Source organism: Bubalus kerabau, chromosome 2, assembly GCF_029407905.1.
Source record: "Bubalus kerabau isolate K-KA32 ecotype Philippines breed swamp buffalo chromosome 2, PCC_UOA_SB_1v2, whole genome shotgun sequence".
In the NCBI taxonomy this organism is placed as follows: Eukaryota; Metazoa; Chordata; class Mammalia; order Artiodactyla; family Bovidae; genus Bubalus; species Bubalus kerabau.
The window spans coordinates 126,956,101-126,973,930 of record NC_073625.1 but is presented as its reverse complement, the minus strand read 5'-3'; the positions used below and the strand labels follow the sequence as shown (position 1 = coordinate 126,973,930).

The 17,830-nt window shown below is 42.9% G+C and overlaps 1 protein-coding gene and 1 long non-coding RNA gene across 3 annotated transcripts; one reads left to right on the top strand and one right to left on the bottom strand.

Moving 5' to 3' along the window:
* Nucleotides 1-4,185: 4,185 nt before the first annotated feature.
* Nucleotides 4,186-7,546, bottom strand: LOC129644894 (uncharacterized). The gene is made up of 2 exons (XR_008711038.1): nt 7,082-7,546; nt 4,186-5,325 (listed from the first exon to the last, which is right to left on the bottom strand). It is a non-coding gene; the product is annotated as an uncharacterized LOC129644894 (long non-coding RNA).
* A 306-nt stretch (nt 7,547-7,852) lies between these two features.
* HRG (histidine rich glycoprotein) lies at nt 7,853-17,628 on the top strand. Of its 2 annotated transcripts, XM_055570314.1 has the most exons (8): nt 7,853-7,958; nt 9,243-9,358; nt 11,069-11,185; nt 11,964-12,054; nt 13,474-13,640; nt 14,601-14,681; nt 15,390-15,491; nt 16,711-17,628. In XM_055570314.1, the coding sequence occupies exons 1-8, from the start codon at nt 7,940-7,942 to the stop codon at nt 17,554-17,556; spliced, it is 1,539 nt and encodes a 512-aa protein (XP_055426289.1). In that variant the 5' UTR covers nt 7,853-7,939; the 3' UTR covers nt 17,557-17,628. The 2 variants fall into 2 exon arrangements, with proteins under 2 accessions (XP_055426289.1, XP_055426288.1); XM_055570313.1 differs by lacking the exon at nt 7,853-7,958 and having other exon boundaries at nt 9,152-9,358.
* The last annotated feature ends 202 nt before the right edge of the window (nt 17,629-17,830 follow it).

Below are 17,830 nucleotides of genomic sequence, written 5' to 3'. Positions count from 1 at the left end.
TGGGATAGCTCCTCTAGGCCCTCCTGCGCCTGAGCAGCCACGGCTCCTTGGATGTGGGGTTGCTCCTCCCAGCCGCCGCCCCTGGCCTCAGAGGTCCTGGACAAATCTCAACACTTGGTCCTTAGATTTTCTCACTGGTAATATGGGAAGTATGCAGGAGCTATTAATGTACAAGGGAAAATGAGGCCTTGAGCCTTGTAACCTTCTATTATGGGCTTTATGCCTTGAAGGTTTTCTTTACAAACAGGGTATTGATTAATTCTGGGAAGAAGTTTTGAGGGATCTACTCGAATCTTGATGGGAAGTAATCTGTGGATCGTGCCCATAAGGAAAGTGGTAGCTGATTCAATAGAGACAAATGATCAGATTTCCAGAATCTACTCTACTACTGACAGAGATGGAACAAATAAAAGATCAAAAGATCATTTAATTCACCTCATGGGTCACTTTGATGATGACTGTCAGTTTTCTAGAATTATGCCCCCCTTTTTGGAGAAAGATGTTCCAGTATATTTCTCCAAGAAGTCTCTAATAAATTAATGAAGGCAGAGGACAGGGAAGCCTGGCGTGCTGCAGTCCATGGGGTCGCAAAGAGTCAGACACGACTGAGCGACTGAAATGACTGAAAGGAGCTAAGGGGAAAGTGGATATCTCTCAAAAGGCCTAAACAAAAGGGAATGAGTTCAGACACAGGAACCTCTTGAGGCTCACTGGAGTGCCCCACTGTTAGAACTGTTTTAGTGCTTCAAGGAAAGGTCTGTCTATAGCTTTGGATTGAGTACAAAGAGTGTATTCTAAAGGAAATCAACCCCAGAAACTCATTGGAAGGACTGATGCTGAAGCTCCAGTACTTTGGTCACCTGATGAAAAGAGCCAATTCATTATAAAAGACTCTGATGCTGGAAAAGATTCAGGACAGGAGAAGTGGGTGACAGAGGATAAGATGATTAGATAGCATCACCGAATCAATGGACATGAGTCTGAGCAAACTCCAGGAGGTAGTGAAGGACAGGAGAGTCTGGCATGTTACAGTCCATGGGGTTGCAAAGAGTCGGACATGAATTATCGACTGAGTAACAACAACAAAGAGTATGGCTCTAGTGTAAGTCAACTATGCTGCTGCTGCTGCTGCTGCTGCTGCTGTCGCTTCAGTCGTGTCTGACCCTGTGTGACCCCAGAGACGGCAGCCCAGCAGGCTCCTCTGTCCATGGGATTTTCCAGGCGAGAGTACTGGAGTGGGGTGCCATTGCCTTCTCCGAAGTCAACTATATACTTCAATAAAACATATATATTAAGAACAAAAATAGTATGGCTCTAGTGTCATTTAGGACTAGAAAAGATTCACCCCCCAATACAGAAAAATGTTTCTCTAAGGCATTTAAGAGGGATTATTAGGAAGAGCTCCTATAGTTCCTTGAAGCTTCATCATCGACAATCAGGAGGATGCTGGAAAGGCTGGTTGGAGGGCTAAGGGTACCTAAACCAGTTAAATTTGTAACAATCTCTTTTCCAAAGTCCTGGTCCTTTGCAATAGTAGAGGAAGCCAGGAAGGTTTTCATTTCGTTTAGGTGCCTTCATTTGTTGGAGTTGAATATTAGGATTTTGGCTGTCTTCCTTGGAGGTGACTCATCTAGAGAATGAGAGAGCTGGTTTGGCAAATTCACTAAATCTGAGCAGACATAGTTGCATTCTATCCTGATCCTTCTTTTAGAAGGGAAAGATCCTGGTTCAGCCCATTAATAAACATAGAGTTAAAAGCTACCCAGGTGGAATCAACATCATGTGGAAGACCAGAATCTGAAGTCTACTGTGATATTCATGAACTGGTTCATCAGAGTTTTATTTGCAAGCCTGGATTTTGTTCCCATCAACAGACTTTGGAAAAGCCCTAGGAATTTTTTAATGAGGTTGCTAGGGATTGCCTGAGCCTGAAAATAGTAAGTTAGTGGACTGGACTCCCAGTTGTAATTCTAGAGACTTTTCAGGACTTCCCCAGTTACTGGTTTTCATTCAATACTGGACCTGGTCTTCACCAATGAGCATATGAACTAGCTGATAAAAGTCAGAGAAACCACGCTGGTAAGGGAGTGGGGGGAGTTTCCGAGAAAAAGGAAAGTTTGATGGGAGAATTTGTCTGAAGGATTGGAAGATATATTGGAGGCACAGGAATTATAGAAAAGAAAGAAGAATATGATGCCAGAGGCAAAGCCTGGGACAAAGAAACCAAGGAAAAAGAGCTTCAGGCTTTGGGAGCCTGTTTATCTTTCTTCCATCACTTGTTTGCGTCAGTTAATCTTTTATAGAGACAATTTCAGACTCCTGATAACAGCTGAGAAGTCTCAAAATGAGTGAAATTAGCATGCCACTTAGTTCTGGAAATTTTCGACCTCTTGTAGTCCAGTTCGATTTTAAGGAAATTAAATTTGTGACTTTCAAAAGTCCCCCACAATTACCACTGGTATTCTAAATTGCCTTGGTCAAGTCCACTTACTTAGCTAGAAATGAATATGAGGAAGATGTTTAGACATAAAATCATCAGGAGTCTCTGTAATGGGGGGCACCTTGAAAAATACTTATATAACTGGGATCACATTTCTTAGAGTTTTTCCTCTACAGTAAAGAACAATTTCAAACAACTCAAATATCTTATAGCTCAAGCAGCTAGCAGGCCGATCCCAGCCAGTCTTAAGGAGATAGCTTGGTCCTAAAGGATCCAGTATGTGTATCTGTGTGTGTGTGTGTGTGTGTGTATGCTTGGTCGTGTTTGACTCTTTGTGACCCTATGGACGGTAGTCTGCCAGGCTCCTCTGGCCATGGAATTTTCCAGGCAAGAATATTGGAGTGGGTTGCCATTTCTTCCTGCAGGGGGTCTTCCCCGTGCAGGAATCAAACTGCATCTCCTGCATCTTTTTCCATTGGCAAGCAGATTCTTTACCACTGAGACACCTTGAAAGTCTGAAGGATCCAGACCGAAAGCTTTATAAACCCAGTATCCAGAAGACAGTGCTTCCAAAGGAGTATGCCAAAGGCTGAAAAACTCCGCACTGATTCAGAAAAAAATCCCCTGTTCCCTGAGGAATGAGTCAAAGGATATCCAGCTTCAGGTATCCTTTGTTTAAGCAGCCTTTGTTCCAAATGGAATAGGTGAAGCCTAGCCAGGTTCAGTGAAACAGCCTGACCTCAAATTAGGCAGAAGTGCCAACTTCACATGCAGAACAAGGCCTTAACCAGAAAGGGGAAACCTTTAAACAGATGCCGAATAAAGCCTGGAGCTTTGGACTGCAAGGAGATCCAACCAGTCCATCCTAAAGGAGATCAGTCCTGAGTGTTCATTGGAAGGACTGATGTTGAAGCTGAAACTCCAGTACTTTGGCCACCTGATGCGAAGAACTGACTCATTGGAAAACACCCTGATGCTGGAAAAGATTGAAGGCAGGAGGAGAAAGGGACGACAGAAGATAAGATGGTTGGATGGCATCACTGACTCAATGGACATGAGTTTGGGTAAACTCTGGGAGCTGGTGATGGACAGGGAGACCTGGCATGCTGCAGTCCATGGGGTTGCAGAGAGTCAGACACAACTGAGCGACTGAACTGAACAAAGCAAAGAAGGTATAAGCTCAAATCTGGGAGAAAGCTATACCTTCAAACTCCTGGGCAGAAAGCTATACCTTCAAACTCCTGGGCAGGAAAAGCCATGAGCAACAATTGGTTCAACTGTGGATACCACACCTGTTTGCTCACCAACCCTGGAGCTGCTGGGCAACTTCTATGGGCCTTGTACAGGCCACCAAACTGTTGGCCTGAAAGAAATACACTGCCAGCTATCTCTCCAGCGAAGATGGATTTATTTGGGATCAGCAGAAAATTGCAATTTAGGGTTTGTAAACTCAGAGAGCTGCAGAGAATTCCCCAGACAGCAAGGGAAGGAAAACTTTTATAAAGAGGAAAAGAAAGTTGAGAGAGCTATAGTAAACAGAGTCCGTGGCTTTCCATTGGCTGAGCTGTTGCCAGGACAGAAGTCTCTCTTCTTGTTTGTTAGGCTCTGCCCCATCACAGGGCATGAGTGCTCCCCCTTCTGGTTTCCCAACTCTATGTAATTGAGATTTCTGTTAATTTTTTACAAAAGCATAGTGTGATTCTTTTGATTAAATAATATGAAAATTAAAGGATATCAAGAGACTGGGATTCATCAGAACTTCACTCTTCCTTTATTCCACAATCATTTCAACACCAAGTATTGGTCAGATATTGTCTGCAAAACCTTCCACTTGAAGGTGGATTTTTTTTTCTCACATGTCTGAATAGTATTCAAGACCTCAGATCAGATCAGATCAAATCAGTCGCTCAGTTGTGTCCAACTCTTTGCGACCCCATGAATCGCAGCAAGCCAGGCCTCCCTGTCCATCACCAACTCCCGGAGTTCACTCAGACTCATGTCCATTGAGTCAGTGATGCCATCCAGCCATCTCATCCTCTGTCGTCCCCTTCTCCTCCTGCCCCCAATCCCTCCCAGCATCAGAGTCTTTTCCAATGAGTCAACTCTTCGCATGAGGTGGCCAAAGTACTGGAGTTCAGCTTCAGCATCATTCCTTCCAAAGAAATCCCAGGGCTGATCTCCTTCAGAATGGACTGGTTGGATCTCCTTGCAGTCCAAGGGACTCTCAAGAGTCTTCTCCAACACTGCAGTTCAAAACATCAATTCTTCGGCACTCAGCCTTCTTCACAGTCCAACTCTCACATCCATACATGACCACAGGAAAAACCATAGCCTTGACTAGATGAACCTTTGTTGGCAAAGTAGTGTCTCTGCTTTTGAATATGCTATCTAGGTTGGTCATAACTTTCCTTCCAAGGAGTAAGTGTCTTTTAATTTCATGGCTGCAGTCACCATCTGTAGTGATTTGGGAGCCCAGAAAAATAAAGTCTGACACTGTTTCCACTGTTTCTCCATCTATTTCCCATGAAGTGGTGGGACCGGGTGCCATGATCTTCATTTTCTGAATGTTGAGCTTTAAGCCAACTTTTTCACTCTCCACTTTCACCTTCATCAAGAGGCTTTTTAGTTCCTCTTCGCTTTCTGCCATAAGGGTGGTGTCATCTGCATATCTGAGGTTACTGAGATTTCTCCTGGCAATCTTGATTCCAGTTTGTGTTTCTTCCAGTCCAGCGTTTCTCATGATGTACTCTGCATATAAGTTAAATAAACAGGGTGACAATATACAGCCTTGACGAACTCCTTTTCCTGCTTGGAACCAGTAGAACCTGGTAAATGTAGTGATGGGGTAGATGGAAATGACATTTGCCTGTAGCCTCTGGTTAAGCCTGGGGAGAACAAAATGTTGTTTCAAGTTGGGGAACTTTCTGACTCCTTTAAAAATTTTTTCCCAGAGCAGAAATTAAGGAACTAGATAACATTTACTCCCAATTTTTTAATTTAAAAAACTGTATAACAATGAATGTGTTTATACATATATATTATACACATATACACACACAAATATATGTAGTTGCACATATACACACGTATACACACACACACACATCTTTTTAAATTGGACAGGTGCTATGGGCTGCATTGTGTCCCCATAAAATTCATATACTAAAGTCCTAATCCCCAGTTTCTCAGAACGTGACTGTATTTGGAAGTAAGGTCTTTAAAGAGGTAATTAGGTTAAAAATGAAGTCATTAGGGTGGGTCCTAATTCAGTATGTGTCCTTATAAGAAGAGGAGATTTAGCATACAGACACGTACAGAGGGAAGAACACGTGGGGACAGAGAGAAGATGGCCATACAAGCCAAGGAGAGAGGCCTCAGAAGAAACCAGTCCTCTGACACCTTGATCTTGGACTTCTTAGTCTCTAGAATTATGAAAGAATTACTTCTATTATTTCAGCCACCCAGTCTGTGGTACTTTGTTCTGGAAGCCCTAGCAAACTCATACAACAGGGAATTCGCAGATATGACTATTCTCCTCCGTCCTGGAAGCTGTTTCCCAGAAGAGGTTCATATGCCTTGGTATAATTTGCTTAAGAGCAATAGACAACATTCACACACTATTACCCTTATCCGCCTCCTTTAAGATGGAAAAATGACTCAGTCGGGGTATCAGTTGGTGTCTTTGACCCTATTTCAGTCAGTGTCTAGCAAGAAACGTAACACATCACTAGTACACTATTTGTTATTAAAATTCGATAAAGCAAGGGGAAGGGACTTCCCTGGTGGTCTGGTGGTTGGGACTCTGTGCTTCAAATGCAGGGAGCACGATTTCAATCTCTGGTCAGGGAACTAACAGCCCATACACCACATGCACAGCCAAAAAATAAAGCAAGAAGAGAATGCATGGCTCTCATGACTACCCCTAGGTCTTAACACAACAGTGTAGTTCAGTTCAGTCACTCAGTCATGTCCGACTCTTTGCGACCCCATGGACTGCAGCACACCAGGCCCCCCTGTCCATCACCAACTCCTGGAGTTTACTCAAACTCATGCCCATTGAGTCGATGATGCCATCCGACCATTTTATCCTCTGTCATCCCCTTCTCCTCCTGCCTTCAATCTGTTAGGTAGGTAGAATGGGGAAAAGGAGTCCAAAATGGCGGTGGCTAAAAGACAAGGAAGGGAAAAGCCGGTGAAAATAGAACAAAGGAAGGTCAAAGGAAGGTCCGAGGACCAGAGTGAAGACTTCAGGTAGAACAAACAGCACTCCTGGCTAAGCCCAATTTGCGTAGGGCAGGCCCAGGTGGAGGAAAAAACATAAAAGGAGAAGCCAAAGCACCTTCTCCCTCTCTTTCTCTCTCGTGTGCGTGTGCTCTTTCTCCCTCTCTCCCTCTCTCCCTCCCTTCCCCTCCCCCGTGCGCTCCTCCACTCTCTTCTCTTCTAGTCTTTGGGTTGGCATGCCCTCACGCTTCGAGGATAGATTCTCCTGCTATCTTCTAAATAAAATAGAGCTGTAACACTGATTTGCCTAAGAGCTATAACATGGTTTGTCCAAGACCCAAGAGCTGTGACGCGCTGAGGGCTTTAATGTCCGTCGCTCCAAATCTTTGTTGTGACGAGACAAAGAACCTAGGAACATACACTTGTGTGACAAATCTTTCCCAGCATCAGGGTCTCTTCAAATGAGTCAGTTCTTCTCATCAGGTGGCCAAAGTATTGGAGTTTCAGCTTCAGCATCAGTCCTTCTACAACAGTGTTCAGGAAAAGCTGATTCTCACTGTCAGCGCCGTCTTCCATCCCCTCAGTGTTCCAATCTCTTTCCCTCCACCAGCATTTGACTCACCCAGGGCACTCAATATTGGGTGTGGCCAGTGTAGCAATACTAGAAAAGCCTAATTAATGAGCTCAACCTGTTCTCCATTGAAACATAATACGGCTGTGTTCTAATCAATGACCTTCCCCTTCGTCCCTGTGTTGGAGCCGCTGAGTAACACCTTGGCCAGATTCCATACTATTCCTGTCATTCTAAATTACACTGAAGCCGTCTGGTTTGGATATTTAAAAGCTAGTGTTACTATTATTAAAGGTACAATCTCAAATATAATTCATAACAGATTTCTTCCCCTTTTAAAACTCACTATATCAGACTATGACTCTGGGAAGTGAGGTCTCATTCCATACACCTTCCCCATGGCTTCTCTCTTCAAATTCTTTCCATTCCCTGGGGTTGTGTCCAAAGCTCAACCGGTTCTCTGCCTTGACTGCACATTGGGAAAACTACCAACACCTGGGTCCACTCTGAAAGCCCCTGGTTTAATTGCTCTTGGGGAGGCCTGGACATAAGGATTTTGAAAAGCTCCTCAGGTGATTCCAATATGAATTCAAGGCTGAGAACCATGGCCATAGACTCTGACACTGCAAGGAGACTGGGGAGGAAGGCAGGTGCTGTAAGTCACTGGTAGTGGGGAAGCAACCTGGGCTGACTTCTCATCCTTTCTGATGCTGCTGGGCTCTACTGGTATGAGGGATCTGTGCACTTATACTGTTTTTTCAGGAGGGGTGCAGATGGGGGATTAGCTTAATCTCAGCCCTATCCCCCAGTGCTGGGTCCCTCATCCAATGGTATATGCCCTCTAACCCTATCTCTGGGAAGGGCATCGAATGACTTGACTGCTACCTTCAGCACCTTCCTCTTCCACATGAACTAATTCTCTTTAGTATACTTCAAGGGTCATGGAATTACATGAGTGTGCTCCCAACTTTTTCCCAAGTAATACTGAGCAGGACCCTGTGGGGCTCCTGGACACACGGTTTTTCTGTGTCCCCCATTTCTTTGATTACAGGGAACAACCTTCATGTTCTTCATGAAGCCTCCATGACCTTCCCTGACTTTCAATTCAAGCAATTGTTAATCTGAAAAGAGAGGGGATTCCCAGGTGGTGTTAGTGGTAAAGAATCTGCTTGCCAATGCAGGAGATGTAAGAGAGAGATGCGGATTTGATCACTGGGTGGGGAAGATCCCCTGGAGAAGGAAATGGGAACCCACTCCAGTATTCTTGCCTAGAGAATCCCATGGACAGGGGAGCCTGGCAGGCTATAGTCCGTGGGATCACAAAGAGTCCAACATGACTGAAGTGACTTAGCATGCACAGGGGTTCAAGACCAGGAGAAACAGTCAAGAGTAGCCTTGGACCTAGGTTCCGTTTCCTCTTCAACCATTACACACAACAATATCTTTAAGCTGTTTTGCAGATACTGAAACCCCCTCCAGGTGGGAGAAGTTAACAATTAATGATGGTATGCTGCCTCCAAACACACAGACCCTAGACCTGTCAGGCCTGAAGGTTGATAATGCTGACTCGTACTTACCACACCTCAAACCCATTAGAAGAATGACCACAAGCTGATCACACCGTCTCTGAACAATTACTATAAAACATCTCACTGTCTTCCCCACTTTGGGACACGTGGTTTTGAGGGCATTAGCCTCAAAACGAGGAATGTTTATAAACATGGCATGTGTCAACTTTCTGTCCCCAGAGCCCACTAATCATTTACAGAATGTTGACAGATATTTGAACCAGGGGTCAAGGTGAACATCCCCGGTTACATAACAAAAATGTATAAAATCTTGCTTAATCAGTTGTGTGTGCGTTTTAGAAAATTTGAATAAACTTCTCTGCCATGGTATCCCAGAGCAAGGGATGCTTTTCACATTTTAACCAAATGAAGGTACTCACTGCAGCACTGCTGTCCATCCTTCTGATCACACAGCAGTGTTCTTGTGCTGTGAATCCCACAGGCTGCGATGCCGTTGAGCCTGTGGCTGTGAAAGCTCTGGACCTGATCAATAAAGGACGGTGGGATGGCTACCTTTTCCAGTTGCTGCGGGTCGCTGATGCCCACTTGGACAAAGTGGTGAGGAGCCTCCCATGGTAGAGCTGAGTGGGGAGGTGATGGACCAGGGCCAAAGGAGATGCTAGCTCCTAAGCCTGCCACTTTGCACCGTGGATTGGCTTTGGTCAGGGTTGTTGGTTTCATTTCTGGGCTGCTCTGTGCTGTATTGTGTTCAGTCATGTCTGACTCTTTGCGACCCCATGGACTGTAGCTTGCCAGGCCCCTCTGTCCATGGACTTCCCAAGCAAGAATACTGGAGTGGGTTGCCATTTCCTCCTCAAGGGGATCTTCACCACCCAGGGATCAAACCCGTGTCTCTTGTGTCTCCTGTATTGGCAGGCAGATTCTTTACCACTGTGCTACCTGGGAAGCCCTCAGGGCTGCTCTAATTGTTCTCTTATCCTTTGAATTAATATTTGTTACTAGTATGTCCTGGGCTTCCCAGGTGGCACTGATGGTAAAGAACCCTCCTGCCAATGCAGGAGACATAGGAGGCGTGGGTTCCATCTCTGGGTTGGGAAGATCCCCTGGAGGAGGGCATGTCAACCCACTCCAGTGTTCTTGCCTGGAAGATCCCATGGATAGAGGAACCTGTTGGGCTACAGTCCATGTGGTCGCAAAGAGTTGGACATGACTGAAGCTACTAAGCACAGTCATTATGTCCTTGATCAGCCTCTAAATACTTATAAGTACTTATGCAGAGCCCAATCAATGGCTAAGTGCTATAAGAGAAAGATTATAATAAACTATGGGCTTTGCTCTCAAGGAAATAATCACCAGCTCACACACATAGGTGAACTGGGTAAGATGGGATATACTCAGGTGACTGAGTGGAATAAATGCTGGAGGGGTCAAATAGAAGATCAATTATGATGGATGGGAGAAGGGTTCATTTGCATCCTGAAGAATGAGCAGGATTTGAATAGCATAATGGCTTGGATGATGGCTTTCTAGGAGAATTCCTGGTGTACCCCCTCTCTGTGTGTAGGGAATCTGGAAGGAAGGTATGCAGAAACAGAGCAAAGGCAGAGGGGTTCCAGAGGTTCTCTGTGGGTTTTGGAACAGCCATCATCTTGGAAGAGAGACATTCCTTAAGCCAAGGACTAAGGCAATAAATAATGGCATCTCTGATTAGACAAAGGAGGTAGAGGGACAGAGCTAGTTTGTAAGCAAAGAGAGTGAATTGAGCTTTGGGCAAGTGAAATCAGGACAAGAAATCTGGGATCTCCCTGATGGTCCAATGGTTAGGACTCGGAGTTTCCACTGTAAGGGAAACAGGTTTGATCCCTGGTCAGGGAACGAGGATCCCACATGCTGCCAAAGGAAAAAAAAAAAAAGAGTCAATCTATTAAAAAAAAGACAAGAAGCCCAAGTTCAAGAATAGAACTGGGTGAGAGGACACAAATGTACATATAGAATGGAGGCCATAATATGGCTGTCATCGCTTATATTCTAGTCTTGTACCTTCAATACTTCCACCCAAACCAACACTGCCTTTTTGTGATTGTTCTTTAAAATTCATGGGCAGAAGCAATATTATGACCAGTTGAAAACTTGCTGATGCTTTTTATCAAATAAACAGATCAAATGATATAAAGGTAGGGCACCTGCAATGACTTGGAGAGGAGTAGAATGACAGGAATTCCCTTTAAGAAATAAAGAGCTTATTTTTATTGGAAAACTCTGGATTTCCACATACTACCCAGCCATTGCTTTCTTGGAATTCCCCAGGAATCCATAGCTGTCTACTATTTAGTCTTGGATGTGAAAGAATCTGACTGTCCAGTCCTATCCAGGAAGCACCCGGATGACTGTGAGCTGGATGTTTCTCGTCGTCCATCTGAAACAGTAAGTAAACCAGGTACTATTCCTCTCCTCTTAGCATTCCTGACTTCTATCAATAGATAGAAAGAAGAAGAAATATCTTCTTGCCCAGGGTGGTTGCACACCTGAGCTTACACAGTAAAACAATAAGAGCAAAACTTCTGCCTCTTGGCTTATAAGGACTATGTTGACTTCAAGTAATATTTTCTTGAGAGCCATACTGGGAAACCAGTTCAAGAAAAGTCAGTGGGGCTTATGGTCCCATGTCAGAGCATGACCAGCTGTGAGACCTTGGGCAAATCACCTAATGTCTAAGAACCTCTGAACCTGTAACTGTGAATACTGGTTTCCCTAACAGAAATGGCCAAAGGGATTAGTTGCAGTCACCATAAGGAATTGAGTCTTGTTCTGCACATTGCACATGGGTTCTCAGAGCCCAGGTTCTCTGCCACAGAGGAAGGTGCAAAGATAAATGAGCAAAGATATAAGATTTCAGTTCCAGAAAATAAGATGACTACATATCCAGCAGTTTTAGCTTTTTTTTTCCTTGAAAATGTTTGGGATATGGCCATGATCTCTCTCAACACTTTCTCTGTGGTTCTCATGAGGGTTTCGGATGCTTGTAGCATATCCAGCTCACAGAACTATGCTAAGAAAATACATGTTTTTGAGAGAGGGTTTGGTGAGAGGAAGCACAATAATTTCAGATGGATAGTGGGAGCATGCTGCCTTACGTTTTTTTTTCCCTTGGGTCAACCTAAGGAAAGAAGTAGGCAATAACATAAACCTCTCTTTCTTACAGGTGATTGGACAATGTAAGGTAATCGCTATAACATTTTTGGCTGGGCCTGAGGATCTTAGAGTGAATGACTTTAACTGCACCACAAGTTCTGGTATGATTGCCTGTTAAAATGCTAATTAATTCTAGGTTCATACAAAATTCAATCAAATGGTATTCATCATAGAAGTCTATGAAGTATGTATCAGAAATGGTTCCTGCCCTTGTGGATACAATTATTACTGGCTCTCTTGAGAAGAGAAGAGAGATTTTTCCCTATTACTGGCACATCTTCTTTTATAGAAATTCAACATCTAAAAACAGAAATTCACAAGGGGCTGTATGACATCATGGAGAAGGCGATGGCACCCCACTCCAGGACTCCTGCCTGGAAAATCCCATGGGTGGAGGAGCTGGTAGGCTGCAGTCCATGGGGTCTCTAAGAGTCAGACATGGCTGAGCGACTTCACTTTCACTTTTCACTTTCATGCATTGGAGAAGGAAATGGCAACCCACTCCAGTGTTCTTGCCTGGAGAATCCCACGGACGGGGGAGCCTGGTGGGCTGCCGTCTATGGGGTTGCACAGAGTCGGACACGACTGAAGCGACTTAGTAGCAGCAGCAATATGACATCATTGTAGAGAACATAGGCTCTGGGGTCCAATTTGAGTTTGAACCCCAACCCCAACACTTACTAGTTGTATGGTTTTAAGGGCAAGTTACTTCTTCAAGCTTTCCTCCTTTGCAAAATGAGGATAACAATAATATTATCCCTTCAGGTTCCTCCCAGAATTAAATGGATAGCCTGTGTAGTACACTTTGCAAAGTACTTAGCGTTCAAGTATTGACTTCAACGACTGAAAGTTACATATGCTCACAAAGCAGTTATACGTATATTAACTTGTTTAATCTCACAAGACTATGAAGTAAAGATTACAATACTTTCAATTTTAGATATAAAATAAACCTCAAGGAGATTCAATGACCCAGCCTGGGGAACAGAGCCAAAGTGTGGCAAAGACATGACCCTATTCCAGTGGCACCGACTCTAAATTACACACCTTTTAAATTCACCTTTTCAGAAAGAATTATCACAGAATTTCTTTTAAAATAATTAATCTTAACATGGCTCAATATATAAAAATTCTACAGTCAAGCAACTCCCACACAAGGTTGCCATAAAGAAAGATTGAGCTGCATCTTCTCTTCTCTGGGCAAAATTTTGTGTTAACGATGCCTCTCTCCTTGGCAGAGACAGGGAAGAGTTCATTACAACATTAGCACTTTATGAGTGATGGGTTGTCAAGAATAGGGGTCACAACAGAGACTTGAGCGTTAGAAGGATCTGGGTTTAAGTTGAGCTCTGCCACTGATTGACTTGATCTTGGACAAGTTACCTCTCCAGCCCTCAATTTCCATCTGTAAAATGGAAGCTATTGTTATTCTTGCCATTACGCTTACATGTATCAAATCCCAACATTGACATTACTGCTTCCAACTCAGTAACCACAAAACTGCCAATTTCTTTCTCCAGTCTCTTCGGCACTGGCCAATACTATAGACAGCCCGGTGCTCTTCGATTTCTTTGAGGATACTGAACTGTACAGAAAACAAGCTGAAAAAGCCCTGGAGAAGTACCAAAGGGAGAACACTGACTTTGCTCCTTTCAGAGTGGACAAAGTGAAGAGGGCTATGAGAGCGGTGAGTCTCCTCTAGTGTTTAGCTAGCACCAAGGGCCCAGAGTCCAGCGCAGCCGGTGTGAGCTTGGCAGCCCTGGGCCTCTTTGCTGCTCTCACTCGACCTTTTAATTTGAGGCCTTTTAAATTGAGACTCCCTTCTTCAGTTCTTTGGCTTTTGGAGTTGTGGGTATATGTGTGTGAATATTGAACAGAGAAAAGGAAAAACCCAAACAAGGAAGAGGGAAAGACAGAAGAGAATAATAAAACTTATGTGAGTCATTAAAATCATCTGGTCCTAATCTCCTGTATTATGATGGAAAACAGAGAGTCAGAGCACCCACCTCACCACTCCTAGTGGTGTGGCTGGAGTGAGACAGTTCTGCCTCCCATTCCAAGGACCTCAGTGCTTCCCACCCAAGCTAGCCTTGCGCAGCAGCTAGTTGATGTTGGTCATGCATTTTGTAAATGCAGTTAAATAGATTATGGTGCCTGCAAACAATGGAATGAATATGCCACAATTACTAAAAACAACATTTTCAATGTTTATGCACTGGAAAGAGTTTCAAGATATATTGCTAATGGAAAAAGTAGGTTACAGAACAATATTTAAGACTATGATCCCATTTATGTTAAATAATTAGATATATGTGTATATGTGCAACATATTTAGGAAAAGGCTTGAAGGAAAAATCCATCAAGTGGATGATAGTGGTACCTCTGAGAATGGGAGGCACAAAGGTTGATTTTTCACACTACCCTTAATTATGTCTGTATTAGTTGAAACTTTCAATGAAATAATAATCACCTTATCACTCATGTGATAAATTTTTTAAAGGCAGAGACCATAAGAAAAATAGTGCACATTGGAGATTTTGAATCCTCATAGTACTTTATAGTATGTTGGAAAGTAAGCATCTACTGCTTTTTTTTTTTTTTTTAACTTTTTATATTCTTAAAACTGCTTGGATCCAATTTGTTCTAGAGAGGAGGGGAAGGTACCAGTTACTTCCTGGACTTCTCTGTGAGGAACTGTTCCAGTCACCACTTTCCCAGACACTCTCATGTGAGTATAATCAGTGTGTGCGAAGTGCTAGGTAACATTCAGAAACCACTTACTATGTGCCAGGCATCCTTCTAACTGCTTTACATATGTTACCTTATTAATTCACTGCTGCCCTATGAAGTAGATACTATTTTTATTCATGATTTACAGATGGGGAAACTAAGGCACAGAGCAGTTAAGTGAATCATGAGAGTATCATATATATTATAAAGTTATACATGTTACTTACCTACACTTAGCACTGGATTTATTTATTTATTTTACCCATTAGGATTAAACTAAAACAAATAACTAGGTTGTGTTAAGAACTGACACCCAAGGGTGCTGTCACTCATGTCACCTCATTTACACCTCACAGTGACTCCATTTGACAAAGAGGTAACTGAGGCTCAGCAAAGGGTCCTGCCTGATGTTCACAACCCAGCTGAGGTTAGAATCCAGTTTTCCTGATGCTCAAGCAAAGGGCTTGTTCCCCTAGTCACTTATCCTTTGATACTCAGGTATCTGCATGAAGATCTCCTTATTTTCTGGTGTATCTTACCCTCCTTAGGACACAACTTAATGACTAAACAACAACCCTGATTTTTCTAAAGCTTCTTTTCCTTTCCCACATGTCTGGGAGTTCACAACAAAGCTGGATACCTTCCTACCACCTGCACAGACACATTCAAAAACACACACCCTAACAGGTTTATCGCTTCTTTACAGATCTTTGGATTCTGCAGAGCAGATTTGTTCTATGATGCAGAAGCCTCTGACTTGGAAACCCCAAAAGACATTGTCACAAACTGTGAAGTCTTCAACCTTAAGGTGGGTTGCTTAAGTAGCCTTTGTCATGATCAGTGCCAAAATAGGTGATATTTTCACACACACAGCATATATTGTTCTTATGGTTGTTGGTGTGTATTGTGTGTGTGTGTGTGTGTGTGTGTGTAAGAGGGACAGACAGAGAGAGACAGAGAGGGAGAAAGAGAGATGGTGGATGAGGGAGTAGGGATGACAAAGAGGAGAAATACAGAGAGAACAGGGAAAGTACAATTGGGACAGTACAAATTGCTGATATGACACAAAAAATATGAATTTTTTTCCCCCCAAGAATTGAGAAGGGTAAGATTTGCTGGAAAAGTAAAATCATGATTAATTCAACCAACCTCTAATGAATTGAAAGTGGCCCTTGTAGTCAGGACTCCAGTGCTGACACTTAATTTCAATATTAGGCATAGAACCTAAAAAAATGCTAAAATCTACTATATAAAGGTGTATGAAATAAGACTCAAAACAGTATTTTACATATGTCCCAGAAAATTCTTATTTGATACCAAGATATTCTTCACAGTGTTTTTTGTATCAGAAAAAAAAAAAAAACCTGAGCATAATCCAGTGCCCATGCACCAGCACCACCCCAAGTGGAGGGGGCAGGCTTGTCACCATGAACATGGCTCCACAGATTTCTTAAAAATTAAAACCTGAACAAGGAGAAGTACACAGAGATAAGTGATCATTCTTTAGGAGTAGGAGATGTTTGTACCAAAAACCTCGACTCTCATTGAGAATATAAATTATAAGGCACTAATTTTCCAAAGGTTGATCTATAGATAAGGATCATTTTATAGTATAATTTCATCAGTTTATATTGAGATGGGAAGAATAATAATGAGTGTTTTCACAATATAATGTTTATTTCATCTAAAGGACTACCCTTTACTCTGAGATTAAGTTTCTGACTCTGACAAGAGTCAGAAAATAACAAAAATATTAAAATAATCAAATGTTGTTTGATTATTAAAATAAAATATTTCTATTGTGAAATAATGATGGTAATAAATGATAGTTTTGTTTGTATTTTGATTTTGTTTGTATTTTGAATGTGAGTTGGCTAGATAAGAATTTGAGAAATCCTTTTTTGATATCCTACTTTTAAAAAAGCTGTGGAATCTAAAATCTAGATGCCATTGACATAAATTAAATTAAACATCTAGCTTCTTTTTGTGTTACATGATGATATCCACTCTTCTGTTTCCACCATCAGGAACATAGAAACTTCAGTGGTGTGCAACATCATTTAGGCCGTCCCTTCCACTCTGGCGAGCATGAGCATTCTCCTGCTGGAAGGCCTCCATTTAAGCCCAGTGGATCTAAAGATCATGGTCATCCCCATGAGTCATATAACTTTAGATGCCCACCTCCTCTAGAACACAAAAATCACTCAGACAGTCCACCATTTCAAGCAAGGGCTCCTCTACCATTTCCCCCTCCAGGGTTAAGATGTCCTCACCCTCCCTTTGGCACCAAGGGGAACCATAGGCCCCCTCATGACCATAGTTCTGATGAGCACCACCCCCATGGACATCATCCTCATGAGCATCATCCCCATGGACATCATCCTCATGGACACCACCCCCATGGACATCATCCTCATGGACACCACCCCCATGGACATCATCCCCATGGACACCACCCCCATGGACATCACCCTTATGGACATCATCCTCATGGACATCATCCCCATGACCATGATTTCTATGACCATGGACCCTGTGACCCACCACCACATAGGCAAGATCCCCAAGACCACCATCGCCAAGGCCGTGGCCCACCACCTAGGCATTCCAAAGAAAGAGGTCCAGGTAAAGGACACTTTCGCTTCCACTGGAGACCAACTGGATATATTCACCGACTTCCTTCACTAAAGAAAGGTGAAGTTCTCCCTCTTCCAGAAGCCAATTTTCCCAGCTTCTCATTGCCAAACCACAATAATCCCCTACAGCCAGAGATTCAGGCCTTCCCCCAGTCAGCCTCTGAATCATGTCCTGGGACATTCAACATTAAGTTTCTACATATATCAAAGTTTTTTGCATATACATTGCCAAAATAAAGTCTGATTTCCTTGATGGGGAAAAATGAGTCATGTTATGAATGAGAACCATAAATAAAATGTGACCAGTAATATATGCAAAATTGCAAGTTATTATAACCTTACTTTCATACTCAGCATAGGGCAAAATGTGGGTAGGAGAGGAAATGACATAAGAATAGACAGACAAAAGGAAAGGAGAGGAAAGATATCAGTGCTACAGACTGGAAGTTAAGTCATCATTGGTTACTATATCACTTGAAGCAAATCTCTGATCCTCAAAATTTCTTTCTTT